Source organism: Sebastes umbrosus, chromosome 13 (assembly GCF_015220745.1).
Source record: "Sebastes umbrosus isolate fSebUmb1 chromosome 13, fSebUmb1.pri, whole genome shotgun sequence".
Taxonomy (NCBI): domain Eukaryota; kingdom Metazoa; phylum Chordata; class Actinopteri; order Perciformes; family Sebastidae; genus Sebastes; species Sebastes umbrosus.
In genome coordinates this window covers 8062151-8079715 of record NC_051281.1, presented here as the reverse complement: position 1 = coordinate 8079715, position 17565 = coordinate 8062151, and the positions used below count along the sequence as shown (strand labels likewise).

The 17565-nt window shown below is 40.8% G+C and overlaps 2 protein-coding genes across 2 annotated transcripts in view; one reads left to right on the top strand and one right to left on the bottom strand.

Moving 5' to 3' along the window:
* Positions 1–264: 264 nt before the first annotated feature.
* Positions 265–4333, top strand: cdk5r2b (cyclin-dependent kinase 5, regulatory subunit 2b (p39)). Its single transcript, XM_037790748.1, has one exon. It carries the CDS (start codon positions 857–859, stop codon positions 1745–1747), a length of 891 nt encoding a protein of 296 aa, XP_037646676.1. The 5' UTR covers positions 265–856; the 3' UTR covers positions 1748–4333.
* An 11289-nt stretch (positions 4334–15622) lies between these two features.
* The window catches only part of fev (FEV transcription factor, ETS family member), a 7484-nt gene continuing 5541 nt past the window's right edge, over positions 15623–17565 (bottom strand). The window contains exon 4 of the mRNA XM_037788898.1: positions 15623–15865. The gene's annotated coding sequence lies outside the window, so the exon portion shown is untranslated. The remainder of the gene's footprint in view (positions 15866–17565) is intronic.

Here is a 17565-nt window from a genome sequence, read left to right as displayed (position 1 = left end):
GAGCAATTTAGTTAGATCAAGGGCTGTTAGTCAGTGATCCCAGCAGGTAAAAGGTGGCATTAAACCTCAATACTGTATAAAGTGACAAATATATAAGATTAGATTAGATTTCCTTTATTGTCATTGTACAGGTACAGCCAAATAGTGTGACTCTCTGCAGCAGTTCTCATGCTTACGAGCTTGATCGTGATGTGTGAAGACATGTAAATGTCAGCAGAATGACTCTGTTTTTAACAGTTAAAAGACACAGATGGGTACATTAACCACTCATTACCCTAAATACCCACTTAAGGATGATAATATGATGTAAATGTTATAGTGAATATATAAAACACATCATTCATCATGCTCAGTGTATAGACATGCTTTTAAAAGGGAAACAAAGCATCTATAGAATCTATATACCTGTATAGGCTATATAAAGGCTATGAATGGGAGACCTGGAGCTATTTAAACAACAGCCCTAGCCATTGGATCATCGATTGGCTTTCTCATTGGCTGCCTCTGCTGTCAGTCAGGAGCTTGCACTTTGCTGGTTCGTTTATACCCATGACTTAACGCAGGGGCGACTAATCTTTTCTCCTATGCTCCAGCATCCAGCAGCCATATAGGAATTGTGTCGCAGCGCGTCTGAGCATCTTTTGGAATACAAGAAAAAACACCTCCATCTTCATCCTGCAGGAGCACCTTCACACGGATAGCAGCTAAAAACGCATAAATGGAGTACCAATCTTTGTCGTGACTGTCCTCACCGCCTCTCATCCCCTTTTGCAGAAAAGACTGCGTTGAAGTTGCAGCATCATCCCTCTCCAGCTCCCACCACCACTCTCCTCCTCTCCTCTCCTCCTCTGCAGACATGGGTACCGTCCTCTCCATCTCTCCGGCGAACAAGAAGGCGTCCATCATGGACTCCGAGCTCGCCGGAGGAGGAGTAGAGGTAAAAAACGACAACAAGAGCCTCAAGCGCCACTCCATGTTCGTGTCTCTCTCCTGGAAGAAGCTGGTGTCCACTTCGGCCAAGAAGAGCGCGAAGAAAGTGACTCCAAAACCGCTTCCCACTACACGAGAGCTCCCATCCAGCCAGGTGCAGGTGTCGCAGCTCAACAACGAGAACACCAGGAAGACGCAAAACGAGGAGAAGAAACCAAAAGCACCCATTCCGGTGCCGGTGCCCACGGTGCCATGCGCGCAAATCGACGTCTCGCGGCTCTCCACGGTGCAGAAGCAGCCTAGCAGCCTCTCCTTGGTGTCTCCGAGGCGGATAGTGATCCAGGCGTCCACAGGTGAGCTGCTGCGCTGCTTGGGAGACTTCATGTGCCGCAGGTGTTTTAAACTGAAGGACCTGAACAGCGGGGAGGTGATCCTCTGGTTCAGGAACATCGATCGGACTCTGTTGCTGCAGGGCTGGCAGGACCAGGGCTTCATCACGCCGGCCAACGTGGTGTTCGTGTACCTGCTGTGCGAGGACACGATAGCGGACAGCGTCTGCAGCGCTGCGGAGCTGCAGGGCACCTTCCAGGCGTGCCTCTACCTGGCCTACTCCTACATGGGAAACGAGATCTCCTATCCGCTCAAGCCCTTCATGAACGAGGCGAACAGGGAGGTTTTCTGGGAGATGTCGCTCCGGATCATCAACAGGCTCAGTGCCAAAATGCTGCAGCTCAATGCGGACCCGCACTTTTTCACCGAGGTCTTCCAGGACCTCAAGAACCAACGAGAGACCACCGAGGCCAACCTGGACCGCTGACAGAAACACGATTTGACAGCCTACTAATGGTGGTTTTATAAAAATGTGTTTTTTGCAAAATCACACAACTAATGGTGGTTTTATAAACATGAATGTGGTTTTTTTTTTTGCAAAATCACACAACGGTGGTTTTGAATGTAAAAGGGCCAGATGTTCCAGATGTTGAAGGGGTTCTCACGCCTGCATGGGGCTGGATAATGATGTTATTATCAGTGTCCGTGTGTTTAGGCTACTACAGTAGGAGCTTTCATACATGCATGCCAGTGGTAATATACCAAAACAACAAGATGTAGGCCTACTAATGGTGGTTTTATAAAATGTTTTTTTGCAAAATCACACAACAGTGGTTTTGATTGTAAAAGGGCCAGATGTTCCAGATGTTGAAGGCGTTCTCACGCCTGCATGGGCTGAATAATGATGTTATTATCAGTGTGCGTGTGTTTAGGCTACTACAGTAGGAGATTTCATACATGCATGCCAGTGGTAATATCGTCCTCTTTTGTCTTGTCCCCTTGGATTGACTCCATGCTACAAAATCACATCCACAAATCCCCCTGTTTCATTCATGATTAGCCTACTAATGAGCGCATATACAGGTACTTATGGCCCATGTTTTGTACAAATGTTGCAGTTTGCTGCAGCAGTACCTTGGACAGCCTCTTATCCACTCAGGTCTTCCAGGACCTCAAAAACCAACAAGAGACCACCGAGGCCAACCTGGATCGCTGACAAAACACAAGATTTGAGAGCCTACTAATGGTGGTTTTATAAAATATTTTTTGCAAAATCACATAACGGTGGTTTTGAATGTAAAAGGCCAGATGTTCCAGATGTTGAAGGCGTTCTCACGCCTGCATGGGCTGAATAATGATGTTATCAGTGTGCCTGTGTTTAGGCTACTACAGTAGGAGATTTCATACATGCATGCCAGTGGTAATATCTTTTGTCTTGTCTTGTCTTTTGACTGACGCAGGGATTGACTCCATGCTACGGAATCACATCCTGACTCTCAAATCCCCTTCCTATTCATGATTAGCCTAATTTCTGTCTGGGGTGTCGCAGTGAGCTCCATCCAGGCAGAAGGACCAGAATAGATAGATCAGTGTGTGTTTGTGAGAAGAAGTCGAGAGGAGGAGCTGTCCGAGGTGCTGACCTGTGCAGCCATTTCTCCTCCTCCTCCTCCTCCTCCTCCTCAGCTCGCTCTTCTTGCTGCTATTATTGAATCACCTCGTCACAACAGAGCCCTGAAAGTGGCTTAAGAGGACCAGTCGGCCCAATACACTTTCAGAAGCATAAGCCTAAGCCTTGTGTAAGTAGAGGTGTACAGCGAGTAGTGTTGCTTTTTTAGATTCTCCACCAGCTGATATATAGGTAAGCTGTTGAACATGCAACAGACGAAGCATGCAAAACACATTACTTATGTAGATATTCCTCTCTAACAGATAAGTTTCCATCTACTGCTGAAAATGCATCATGTATCTTCATGCTTGGTTGGAATGTTTTTCAGCTCCTGTTGTGTGATGATCAAAAACCACCAATTTCTTAATATGAACCCCGTTACTTTGAATTACTTGTTTATGCCTACCAATGTGATACTGTAAATTGGGCCGTTGGTTCAAGTTGAACATGAGGGTATATGGGGGGGGAAGAAATGTACAATTAAAGGGAGCTTCTTCCTCCTGGAATGTGATAAAAAATGGGCCGATAGACGGCCATACAGCATGATTATACCAACTTAAAAGGCCCCTGTTGTGTATTGTTTTCCGATACATTGCAGAGGCCGACATAGCTAGAGACCGAAAGGAATGTACAGTTTTTTCAAGAGGTTGTTTTAAAATCTCATTATGTGCCAATTATCAAAATACTCTTGGCCTGAAATGTGGTTTACATGTGCATATCCTACATTATAGATATGCTCTTTATTTAATTTTTTTTATCTGCCTGTTTCTGAAGGTGGCTGTATATGATGTTGTTCATCCATGCATAGCAAAAAAAAACAAATAGAGCGTAATGGTGAAATGGTATTTTTGCTCAGTTTGCTGCTGGGTTCAATTCACTTTCACAGTGCAGGAATGTTGTAAATATTGAATGTGAAGGCCTCATTGTTCAGTGACTATCATTTGCACTCCGTTTCTATAAGCTAAACGTGATTTGACTCTTCATGAAACCGAGCTTATAGGGGCTGTTATTATTCAGTATTATGCTTCTCAGTACTCATTGTGATGTAGTGTTATGAATCCATCGCTTGGAAAGTGGAATATTATGCTGCTATTTTTGCACAGCTGTGAACAAACCGTTGATGTTTTGCACAGTGGTATATAACATAATGGTCGTGTACCAGTGTTTAATGTCAGGCACTGGAGTGTCTGCCATTAATGTCACCCGAGTCTCGCTCTGCGAAGATCATCTGTGAATTAGATCTTTTGTACAGTTCATTTTCCCTACGTGTCAGCTATGGAAAGTGATATTTAGATGTGCGTGTTGTCTGTGGTTGCACCACAGTTGCATTCACTCTCTCTACATGTTAATAAAAGGTCAATATTGTTTATGGTGACAATGGTGAAATAAATCCAAACTTCTGTAGGATCTCGTCTCTCTCGCATTGTTTTGTTGGTTTAACACTTTGTCCTAATGATTATATGTGTGTGTGTGCACTAGGGCTGACCCGAATGTGTCGACGCTTCGACCGTTACCATGGTAATCGACCTCCAATTCAGTATTCGAATGCTTCGGGGGGGATTTGGGGATTTTATAAAGTATAAATGCCCAAATAGCCGATGAAATAAGGAATAATCCCGCAACATTATTCATATTCAACATGTATTATTATTAGGTATTCTCAGACGGATATCGCTGTTTGGTGTGTGAGATGTGTGTGTACACTGTGCCAGTCACTGAAACACGGGAGATGGAGACAGACATACAGAAGAACATGTCAACTTGCCGCGCCGCACCAAAGCTTCGAATACCTTCGAATATCTCTCACCGAAGCCCAAAAAATGGTATTCGGGTTAGCCCTAGTGTGCACTGACTATCTTAATATGTGAGGTACAGGTACAAATACAGGTACTTATTACCCATGTTTTGTACAAATGTTCCAGTTTGCAGCAGTAATTACCTTGGACAGCCTCTTATCCACTCACTCCACCCACTAATCCGTCAATTTGCAGGAAACCCTTGAGACATGGTTATGCAATAGATATAAGTCTGTGACGAATATGCTTACTGGGATGATACCATATAGGTTGCCATGGGACTGGAGCTCTTGAGACTTCAGTGGTTGCCATGAAACAAAAACTCTTTTTTAGAGATACTGACACAAAGATTTGATTTTTGAAGGTTTTATATCCTGACAGTTTTAAGCAAATGGCAGATAAGAACAGCTACATTACAACCCAGAATACGTTGCAGTCGATATGCGTGTGTTGCACACGGAGTACAGTGAAGTAAGCTGACACATATAGAGGATATTTTTGGTATCCTGTCTCTGCGTCCTGGGTATTGTAAACGGGGCCACGTACTGAAATGGGAACGCAGAGACCGAACAGTGAATTGTTAGGAGGAATCTGCATGCATCAATCTGCTAAACTGGTCTCACACGATTACACACATTAATGATTTTTCAGAGATATGCAAAATCGAGGAAGGATTTTAAAAATGTGCCCGACTTGAGTTGCATTAAAATGCAACAGATTCTGATTAGTTTCAGAAGCTTTCGTAGTGTAGAGCATAGATACACTGCTGATATGTTGTATGAGAGAATGGAGCTGAATTGATCAGGGTTTCCTCCTGTTTTTTTATGAATAAGCCACGTGGGCTGCAGGGTTCCTTCATGTGATTGGTTAGAATCTGCTGCAGTCTCAGAACCGTCTATGACTCTCTCTCTCTCTTTCTCTCTCTCTCTCCCTATCTGTGTCTGTCTTATATAGGGACATACAGTATCTATTTACAGAACAAAAAAACAAGAAAGGCAGACCAAAAATGACACAAAAAATCATGACAGAAAGGGAACAGGATTGAAAGGTAGAGGGAGAGGAAAGAAAGTGGGACAAAAAAAAGGGGGTAAATGAGAATACAAAGAGGGATAGAGAGGAAAGAGACAGACATGTTTTATTCATTTACTGCCATCTAATGTCAGTCTGGTAATATTAGACCGTCAACGTCTCATTGTATTAATCAAAACTATTCAAAATGCTTCTTAATCAAGCTCTTTAACATCTATTTTGACTACATATTGTGTACCAGTATGTTGTTAATAAGGGAACAACTCTCATACTAACATGACACTCATGTAAAACATGACATGTCGTCACTTGATTGATCGATTTTTAGTGGCATAAGCAGGATATGATATAAAATTCTCTTTGAATATCTGATTTAATCACTGCCATGTGTTGCATGACATCCAGATAGTTTCAACTGCATGTAAACTAAAGAGTTACACATACTTGACTTGATATGTGAGGTCAAACTGTGAAGGGAATCAGTGGGAAAACATCACACCATAATGGTCAAAATAGCAATAGTTTTGTTTACAGGTTGATGGCAGAATCCTGCAGCAGCGTTATGTAACAGCCTCCCAGTGTGTGGTGAGCCTTCTCCTTATTATTAAGATTCAGCCCAGGTCTCCTGCATATCTGTCTGCCAGCCTGCCTTCTGCATTCTTCTCCACTGTGTCTCTATAGTAACGGCTAGGTAAGTGAATGAGAGCTGGACAAAGTGAGCTGTGTGGGCCTGAGCGTGGGCTGAACCACTGCTGCACACAACATACACGCCGTGGTTATCAATAGAAGACATGCACACGGTGTTTGTGAGCGTCTGTCGGTGCAGTGCATGTCTCTGACTCCTTCGCATCCAGCCGCTCTGTCTTTTCTGAGTTACCTCTGCCTGGATTTGTCCTGTTTCTCTTCTCATCCGTAATGAAAGAGAAGAGCAACGCTGCAGTTCATCCTCTGCATTACCGGTGACAGACTTTCACTTCCATATATAGATGATAATCACATTGTTTATCACACTCAAGTGTGTGTGTAGGCTGCAGTCATATTGAAGAACTGTATTCTGTAAATTCTGTAATTTATTTTCTATTACATAATACAACAAAGTCACTCACTTAAAAGGTCTCCTGTCTTAATGTGTTTTAGTCTCACAGCACACCTTGCCTGGAGCAACAGTCTGCAGGCTTAAGGTTGTATAATGCCACAGTTCAGTCTTCTCTATGGGTTGTCGTTCTTGATTTAAAGGTTTGCATCATGCTGTAAGACAAAGCTGTGTTAAATGGCACCTCCTACAGCCAGGACGAGTTAGCAAGTGAAAGACAGTGGTGGAATGTATCTAAGAACATCTACTCAAGTAATGTACTTAAAGGGGACCTATTACGCTTATTTTCAGGTGCATACTTTTAATTTGGGTTTCTACTAGAACATGCTTACGTGCTTTAATGTTCAAAAAACACTTTATTTTTCTCATAACAGCTGTGCTGCAGCCCCTCTTTTCACCCTCTGTCTGAAACGCTCTGTTTGAGCTCCTGCCCCCCAAGCCCAGTCTGCTCTAATTGGTCAGCTGGCTCACTGTTGTTATTGGTCAACCAAACCAAACTCTTTGGACTCTGCTACAGCTCCGCTCTAACTAGCTATGTGCCAGACTAGCAGGTATTATGCAAATGTGTTACTTGGTGACATCACCATGTTACAGAACAAAAAGGCGGGACTTCAAGCTAGGCATTTCAGGCAGTTCAGGAGCAGTGTTTCTGGGGGGGAGAGTAACTCCTTTTGGAGTGGGCATTGAGCCTTGTAACAAAAATATATATATAACACACTAAAGAAAAGGGAAAACGCAACAAAAGCGTAATAGGTCCCCTTTAAATACCGTTTTTTGGTACTTGTACTTTACTCAAGTAATTACACTTTATTCTTCATCATACTTTATTTCTACAACTACTGTATTTCAGTTGCAAAAATTTTACTTTTTCTCCACTACATTTATCTGACAGCTTTAGTTACTAGTTACTTTTTCAAATTACAAAATAAATCAATTATCAAAGATTAAATCAAAGTCAAGTCAATTTTATTTATATAGTGTCAAATCACAAGAGAAGTTATCTCATGACACTTTTCATATAGAGCATGTCAAGATCGTACTCTTTAATTTACAGAGACCCAATATTTCCCCCATAAGCAAACATTTGGGCGACGGCGGCAAGGAAAATTCAGTGTTTCTGAACGTTTTTGGCTTGTGACCTCTCACAAAAAAAGTGCCTGGTCACATTTCTGATGTCTATGAGGTGTTAGCAGTTCCACCAAAGAGACAAAATTAATATTACACAAAAAACAACATTATTATTGTTCTTTCCTATCACATTAATAGTCTTATGACCCGTCAGATTTATCTTCTGACCCTACGTTGGGAACCACTGGCCTAACTAGTAAAATGTTGCTTACACATTGATGGATCAGTATTCTCTCTAATATTATCACATATAACCAATATGCCAGTAACAGGAGACATTTCATTGCCGATCCAGTACTTCACATCATATATTGGTGATAATACTAAAGTACTTTTACTTATTTAAAGGTACAGTGTGTAGCATTTAGGGGGATCTATTGGCAGAAATGTAATATAATATTAATAAGTGTGTTTTCTTTAGCGTTTAATCACCTGAAAACAAGAATCACTGTGTTTTCGTTACCTTAGAATGAGCCGTTTATATCTACATACGGAGCGGGTCTTCTCACGGAGCCGGCCGCCATGTTTCTACCCAGAACGAACAAACTGAACACTGGCTCTATAGTGCCATTTGCATTTTTGTGTTTTTGCTTTGGCCACCGTAGTTGCTTGGCACTCGGGAGAAGTTTCAGTTGGTTGCAATCTGCAACCTCACCACTAGATGCCGCCAAATCCTACACACTGCACCTTTAAGTAGGATTCTGTTTGCAGGACATTTTCTTATAATGGAGTATTTTGACATTGATGTATTTCCACTTTTACTGAAGTAAAGGATGGGTGAAACACCAGGGCATTGGAAGGTTTTATTGCTTTATAACTTAATTAAGATAACGTTGTTACCAGTATGTATACAACCCAAAGTTTACTTCATTGTTTCTTGGAAATGGATTCTCTCTGGCCTAACATTCATCACCTTCATCCGAGTGTAAAAAAAGACCAAATGTAGACGAACTGAGGGAGCTTCCTATAGGGATTATGTCTGTTTTGCTGTCCTCTTGCTACATAACCGCCCTGCTGCTAATCTCTTTAACTAGATTACTGCAGCATTGAGTTGCAGTGAGAGGCAGCTGCTCACTTTCACACCGCCCAGTGGGGAAAACAGGGCCAAAGAATCTTAATTCACTTCATAGTTCAGTTCATTGAGTCATCTACTGTCACGGTACATACTGTATGGCTTATATAACTATGTGTTTATATGACACATTTTATATTTAAGTTGTTATACAATATGAGACAAATCAAAGACAGTATATACGTCCTTCATTCACCACACACCTCCACAGTGTTCATTGTTATTTTTCTCTTCTTAATTTGACAGTGAATCACTTCACACCACATGAATCTGCATGATTATTCATCCATTTATTTTTATGTAACAGCCAGAATCCCAAGTATAGAGGTGCTCCAATCCCAGACAATTATCTAAATTGACAAATTAACATTTCAGAAGCAAACCGTCGCCCGTTCCTATCCTCCAGCTTTCATTTTGCACCAAACTATTGCTTTCATATTATGTGGCCTGAAGGACTTTCGATAATGGTTTAACTCATATATGGAAACAGCTGGATATACAGTCCTGTAACACTGAACAACTCTAGAAAAGCTTGTTTTGTGTGATGCTCAGTGCCATCTTAACATGAACTGTAGTCATAGGGGGGTTGGGTGATTCTTTTCTTAAATGTGTCTCAGATGAGTCCCCAATTGTCACAAATCGGGCCGCATGGCCATGACAATAGAGGAGAGATGCACACAGCCAAGCCAATTAACAAATTCCTTATTAATTTAAAGACAATATTAGAGGAAAACTTAAACTAACGGAATCAGTAAGTTCAGCAGTGTAAGTGCAATGTTGTTGTGCAACCCCAAACCAAATGGGTATTTCAGGGAAGAGATGGAGCCAGCAACTGAGCTCCAACTGGGTTTTTAAAGTAACACTGGCACACAGGGCCCAGATGTTGCCAGTGTAGCTGATGAGCTCAGGTGTTGCCAATCCTCTGCCACGCCCAAGAGCTGCAGGGAAAGCAGTCACACAAACCAAGAACAGGCAGACTGGGCGGAGAGAGTCATTACAACTTTCACTTGTTTCATTTTCATAAGGATTTACCGGTGTCCTCCTAACGGCATCTGCAGGATTTCACAGACCGGAGGAAAACAACCAATCAGAGCTGATCTGGAGTCTGCCATCCAGCTGCCATCTCTGAGCCGGCTGTCAATCACTCGCAAACTCCGACCAAACGGTCAAACTGGGCAGCGCTGATCAAATATGAATCAATATTCTGTTACTGTATTTCTATTTCTCACCTCAGATGTTTTCAGAAACATCTTGTAGTGCACGATTTAGCTGTAAAATGAGAAAGTTTGTGACCCGGCAGCCATGTTGAGATCTGTGGAGAAAATACCAAGTACCGCCCATCAGCCAGAGCACAGCCAACACAGCCATCCTCTGAAATGACCTGTGATTGGTCAAAATCTTGATCTCTAGATTTTTTTAAAGCCTGATAACAGAGCCTTAGGAGGTGCAGTAGTCTAGTTTTCTCTCAGAACACTTCAATTACAATATGCTGAAAGGTTATTATGGAGTTTTTGCCCATTGATGCCAAAAACATACTGCCTACTGAGGCTTTAAGACACCAAAGAAGCTGTTTAATCATTCAATCTAAACAACGCCTGAAACCCCTCAACATAACACATCACTTTTCCAGTAATTGTGAAGTCACAATGTCTTGACCGCAAAAAACATGTCTCCTGACTTTTTGCCTTGATATTAGAAGTTTATTTAACTTTTTTTGTCTGCAGGATGAATAAATAGAGACAGGAAACTGATTTTAACCTTGTTGTATTCAGCTCACAGAATCTGGGTCTGTAGCCAGACAAGTGGGTGTCCTTGAAGAAAGGACAAAACACATCGGTCCAAATTGTTCTCTCCTGTGTTCTTTCACCTCTCTTGTTCCTCTCTCTGTTCCCTTCCTCTTTGAGTCTCTCACCTTTCCCCTCGTCTCTTTCTCTTTCTCTCCCTCTTATTCACAAGTCTATTTCGGCACCACGTAGGTGTGCTGCTCTAATTTAGCGGAGCCTTCATTACCACTCTCTCCAGCTGGAGGAATGACTCACTGACTGCAACACTTCACACTAAGCCCACTTCTGCCTCACCATGTGTCCTAATAATGCACTGTTGTGGGATAGAGAGACCTGGCTTTATTCCCAGAATATGTGACTCATGTTTACCTGTCAGGACATAATGTCATTTTGAGCAAATGTAAAGATTTGATTTTTTTTAGAAAGTTGCTGGCAGTAACTGTAACGTTTTAACATATAGTTTCGCCCCTTTATTTCCCAGTTTTATACCTTACGGTTTGACAAAATCATATTTTGTTTCAACACATGGTTGAATATCAGTCAAGTGAATTCAAGTTCCCGCCTCCTACACATGCTGAAGTGCTACGAGGCTGCAAAAAACAAACATTTTATTGTTAGAACTGACAAAATTTACATTTTACTTTTCGTGATATCCACTTATTTTTTTCAGTTTGATGCTCCAACATCATAGCTCATAGCCTGTGAATGCAACACTGCACAGCAACCTATCAGCTCTCAGATGTCGGAGCTTCCCACCAGCACCTGAACGCACCTCCCAGAAAGCTGCCCTTTTGAAACTGCATTACCACACAGCAGTAATGTAAGATTGACCTTTTACACTATAATGACATGAACTGAAACCAGTGGCTGCCAATAAATGTACAAAAACACATTTTTAGAAAATATCCAAATTCATGACATGCTTTTGAAAATGACCTGTGGTGATGTGTTTTGTAGAAAATGGGTTACAACATGGTAAAGGCCCAGTGTGGTCCTTTAAATCCTTTGTTTCATTGAGTCAGCGACCAGTCCTGAGGGACGTCTTTGAGACTATCTGCCCACTCAGTCTCGTCATCTGAGCAAGGATAATGTCCAAATGAGAACACACTCGGATCTGAAGTCTGATTTGAGTCATTTTTCTTTGTTGGATTGCTTACATAGACGTTTCCTTTCAAACATAAGAGCTGCTAAGTAACATTAGTGCTAAGATATTCCTCTCTTCCCTCTCCTCCTCCTCATGTTTTCTTCCTGATCCTCAGTCCTTTACATTCACACTGCTAATCCTGTGGCTTGCAGCGAAAAACACCCACCTAGTTTGTTACGCAAGAAGAGAGATGATGAGAGCTCAGCAGCAACAATAGGCCAGGCAGATTAGTGGCAGGACAGTTGGCGGAGAAGACGGTGACGATTACAATGTTGTAGAAGTGACTCAGTCCCTGTGGTGTGGACATATCCGGAATAACACCTATCTTTCTCTCTTTCTGTCGCACACACAAACACACACGCACAGTAAGAGAGACAGAGAGATTCAGTTGTCAATAGCGACCCCAAGTCATTCCCATTGATATGCAGGACACATACAGAAATGCTGTTGTTGTGAATGAGTGACCCACTCTCTCTTTCTTTCAAAAACACACACACACATATACACAGACACTTCCTGTTTCTGTTTCTCCATCAAAACAGACCAATGCATTCTCATTCCCAGGGATATCATGAGAAGGAAACCTTGAATGTGGGATTAATAATGGGGGACATGTGCTTCCAGAAGGCACGTATAGGTATTGTGCAACCTATAGGATTGAGAAAGGGTTTAACGGGTGCACCTGCTGAACTTATGCTGACTCTGATGACACATCAGTCTATCATTGTGCTCAAGCACTCCATGCCAATAGAATAAAACGCATATTATTTATTAATTAAAGGTGCTAAATTCAAAATTCAGAGCACATCTACTGCCTCCACACGGCTCTCAACATTGCGACAGCTGAATCGGCAGCTCACAGCTAACGGCGCTAACAGTGCAAACAACATCAACACTGCTCCTGCAACACGCTTCTGCGACAACGCCGTGGGTCGGGAAGTCGTTATCAGCTATAACCGCCGTATGAGCGCAATGCAGACAGGCGTCCATGAGCTAGCCAGTGGGGCACGCTCACATTTTTTTATTTTTTTTTATTTATTTAACCTTTATTTAACCAGGTAGTACTCATTGAGATTAAGAATCTGTTTTGCAAGAGAGACCTGGCCAAGGCAGCAGCATTTAAACATGCATTAAAGTTTCAGAAGCCACAACATAAAACAAATGCAAAACAAATACGTAGCATAATATCATAAAAAACACATTAAAAATCAAGTGTTTGAAGCCAACGTTAAAGTGAAAATATTCAGAAACACTGACAGCTCCCGACTGACTCTGCTTCTAGGTCTTTCATTAATGCACGAACATGCACTAAAAGGCACGCACGGCTGGCCCGGATGTGTAAACAAAGCACAGAGAAGCTCGGATTACAACACACACAGAAGGAGAGCGACTTTATTCTCTGCTCAGGTAGACATTGCTCCTCTATATCTTTACATTACAAATAGTTGTTTGCTACTATATTAATGCTCCAAATGTCGCATAGTGAACCTTTAAAAAACATAAATCATGATAAAGTGCCCTCCATAGTGCCCTTGCTTGGAATAAAATGTGATGCAGGGCCCTCTAGGGTGCTCTTCCCGTGAATAAAACGTGATGCAGTTGCATTAATGGGTGCCCTTCCAGCAGAGAAAACGTGTCGCAGTGCCCTCTAGGGTGCCTTTCCAGTAAAGGAAATGTGATGCAGTGTCCTTTAGGCTGTGGTTTCTTTGTGCTGGTGCCTCACCACATGCAGCTGGTGCCACCACTGCTCTACAGTTACAACTGTCTTTTGTAAATGTACACCTATTATAGTTAGAGGCACTATTTTTGTCTTTATGTGTACAGTAATGGGCATAAAACTCTCCCGTCCATTTAATGGTCTGGTAATGCTCAGTCCAGACGTACTTTAATCTCTGTAGAATTGCACTCATAAAATGAGGTTTGGGGTTAATCTGCTATTTGCAGATGCTTCTATGATCTATATTAGACCATCTCTCTGTTATCACCAGGTTATGTAAACAATGTTCTGATGTTGGAAGAGTTAGGGCGCCCTCGTGTGGCTGATGAGAGCTACTGTCACATTTTGTCAACACTATATGTTATATCACCAGCAGCAACAGCAGCAAAACTGAGCCATAAAAAGTACAGTTTAACCTAAATAATAACAAGTAATGACTACTAATGAAATTTCCAGGTAATAAAGCAAAAATCAAGTTGTTATTTGTATGTTTACAGTTTAGATTTGTTGTCTGATCAGTCAATCCTACTGATTAAGTGTTGCTATTGGCATTTAAAAGTGAAAACAAAAAACATCTTTTATGCCTATATAGGACTATTGAGCTCAATGATGCTGAAATTCCAAAATACACTAGAAGTCTACAATTAATGGCAATTGTTCAGCACCATAGCTGATTTGGATTTTTTCCTGTTAGGACACATATAGGCCTACTATTGTCAGTGTTTCTGTGGCTGGACAACAGGTAGGTGAAAAGGTCAGTATTTCATGACATGAGTTTTTGATATTGCAGGCGAGGGAAAAGGGGGAGGAAGAGGGCTGACAGCAGGGCTGGATGAGAGCTGACTAAGAGGGCTGTATGAGCTGAAGCGGCAGGTATAGGTTTTTCCTGGAGGTTGGAGAGCAGCAGCTAGTCGAGGCAAGCAGGCAGACAGATAGATAAGCTGGCAGGGTGGACATTGATAAACCACGAATAGCAACGATCCGGAAGAGAGTGGCCGTTGGAGCAGGGTTTATGAAGTGAAGAGGAGCTTGCTTGATTAGTAGACAGGTGGGCTGATTGCAGATTAAGTTCAAGTGAGTCGTGATAAAGTGAGAGAGAACAAGAGGAGGGAAACAAGCAATCAGACCAAAACAAACCAAGCACACAACATTCATACTAAAAGGTAGAAAAATAATAAAAACACACTCACACCAGGCAAGCAGGTGTCACGTAGGAGGGACCGTGACAACTAGGCCTATTCCAGTGTAGTCTATTGCTTTCTTCAGTGATAACAATGCAAACATATCAATATGTATCCTTTTCATGAAAATTAAGCCACATCTGCCTGGCATCTGTGTGTCAGAGGACCTTTTATATTAAATGTATTACATTTTAAATGGATAATTTGGCTCATTATTTTTATTTTTTTCTGTATGGGCAAACAAGATGAGTCATTAAAACTCTGTTAGGCCAGGTACACATTTAGAGCTGAACTTAAAAAACTAAACTCCAACACTGCATAATGGCCGTCTGTCCACCATGAGTGAACTCTTCTGTGGTTTCTGATCTTGCCATATAATTATTTTCCATCCTCATCATCAGTTCATTTATTACCATTCAAAGGAGTATGAAGACAAACCCATTTAAAAATATACATTTTGTGAAAACACTCGAGAACACATGATTCAAACACATACTGACAAAGAGATTTATTTATAACAGTCTGTTTTTATTTACTTCATTTGTTTTTTTTATTATTGGTCTACAGTTGTTTAAGCTACGGTAAGAAGCTGTGTGAATGAATGCAGTGTAATTCACTCTAAAATCACTAAAAAGCTGCAATAGCCTGAGGCTCTCTCTACACTAGCCTACAATATTTACAGAGTAGATCATGAATTCACAGTTTCTGTTACTAGTCACCTCAGAGTCTATTTCACACAAATGACAACCCTGTACTTCTGTACTGGTTTTATTTTTATTGCAAGTTTGATTTTATTCTAAGGGCATGACTATATGCGTAATTTGATTTCTAAGCAAACTGTGATTAAAGTGACAATATATTTCAGGTGACTGTTTCCAAGAAATATAAAAATCATGATGTCCAACAGGCATTAGGCCATTTTACAACCACGAGATGGCGCCAACAGTCCAATAATAACTGGTGATGGGCTCCCAGGTTGGTGCAAATAGACCCACCTGTATGGAAAAACAACCACAGGACTCAAGGAAGGAGGATGAGAGACAGCAAAGGATCAGAAAAGGATGAGAACTGATAGGTATAAAACAGACAATCTGTATTTCATTTATACCTTCTTTTTTAAATAGTGTTATATACATTGTTCATTTCGAAAACTGCTCTTTCACACGGAAACGTTTGTTGATTTCCGATTTAATTTCACAGATTTGAGCTGAAATTAGGAAAATCACATATTTGGGGACTTTATGGTTTAATTTCTAACTATTATAATAATGAAAATACCGCGCGTAAAAGTTCAAACAATTGTGCGTAATTTGCAGGTCTTGGGTTTAATAATAAATAATTAAGAAAAAGATGTCTAGGTTTAAAGGCTAGAAGGGTTAAATTAGTTGATTTTGTTTGTTTATGTACAAGTTTTTAGACGTCTTGTTTGCGTAAAACCGTCTTTCTAACCAAATTAATCCAATATTTGCAAATTGCCAAAAACTTTTGCATCCTCTCTCCCTCCGTTGCTGTATTTACCTGTGGTGTCTTAATTTCACAGATTTGGGCTGAAATTAGGAAAATCCCATATTAAGGTACTTTATGGTTTAATTTCTAACTATTATAATTATGAAAATACCGTGCGTAAAAGAAAACACCGTGTGTAAAAGTTCAAACCATTGTGCGTAATTTGCGGGTCTATGGGGTTTAATAATTCACTCCTGAAAAAAAGATGTCTTAGTTTAAAGGTTAGAAGGGCTAAATTAGTTGTTTTTGTTTGTTTATGTACAAGTTTTTAGACGTATTGTTTACTTAAAACCATTTTTCTAAACAAATTAATCCAATATTTGCAAATTACCAAAAACCTTTGCCACCTCTCTTCATGCCTTGCTGTATTTACCTGTGGTGTCCTAATTTCACAGATTTGGGCTGAAATTAGGAAAATCCGATATTTGGGTACTTTATGGTTTAATTTCTAATTATTATAATTATGAAAATACCGTGCATAAATGAAAATACCGTGCGTAAAAGTTCAAACCACTATGTGTATTTTACGGGTTTTGGGTTTAATTATTCGCTCGTGAAAAAGATGTCTTAATTTAAAGGTTAGAAGGGCTAAATTTGTTGGGTTTCTTTGTTTTGTGTACAAGTTTTTAGACGTCTTGTTTTCGTAAAACCGTCTTTCTATCCAAAATAATCCAATATTTGCAAATTACCAAAAACCTTTGCCACATCTCTTCGTCCGTTGCTGTGTTTATTACCAGCGGTGTCTTTATATCTCCATGTTGTCTAAAAGATGCATTAAAGGTCCCATATTGTGCTCATTTTCAGGTTCATACTTGTATTTTGTGTTTCTACTAGAACATGTTTACATGCTGTAATGTTAAAAAAAAACTTTATTTTCCTCAAACTGTCTGCCTGAATATACCTGTATTCACCCTCTGTCTGAAACGCTCCGTTTTAGTGAATTTCAATTGCAAAGGAATTGCGTTGCTAGGCAACAGTTGTGGTCCATGTTTACTTCCTGTCAGCTGATGTCATTAACATACACTGTAACAGGAAATAAACTGGGACACATTTAGAATGTTTATGTTTAAAACCTCATAATGGTTCTAAATATTGTATATTTGTGACATCACAAATGGACAGAAATCTTAACGGCTTGTTTCAAATGCACAATTTCTGAATAAGGACTGTGTGTATTTCTCGGTATATT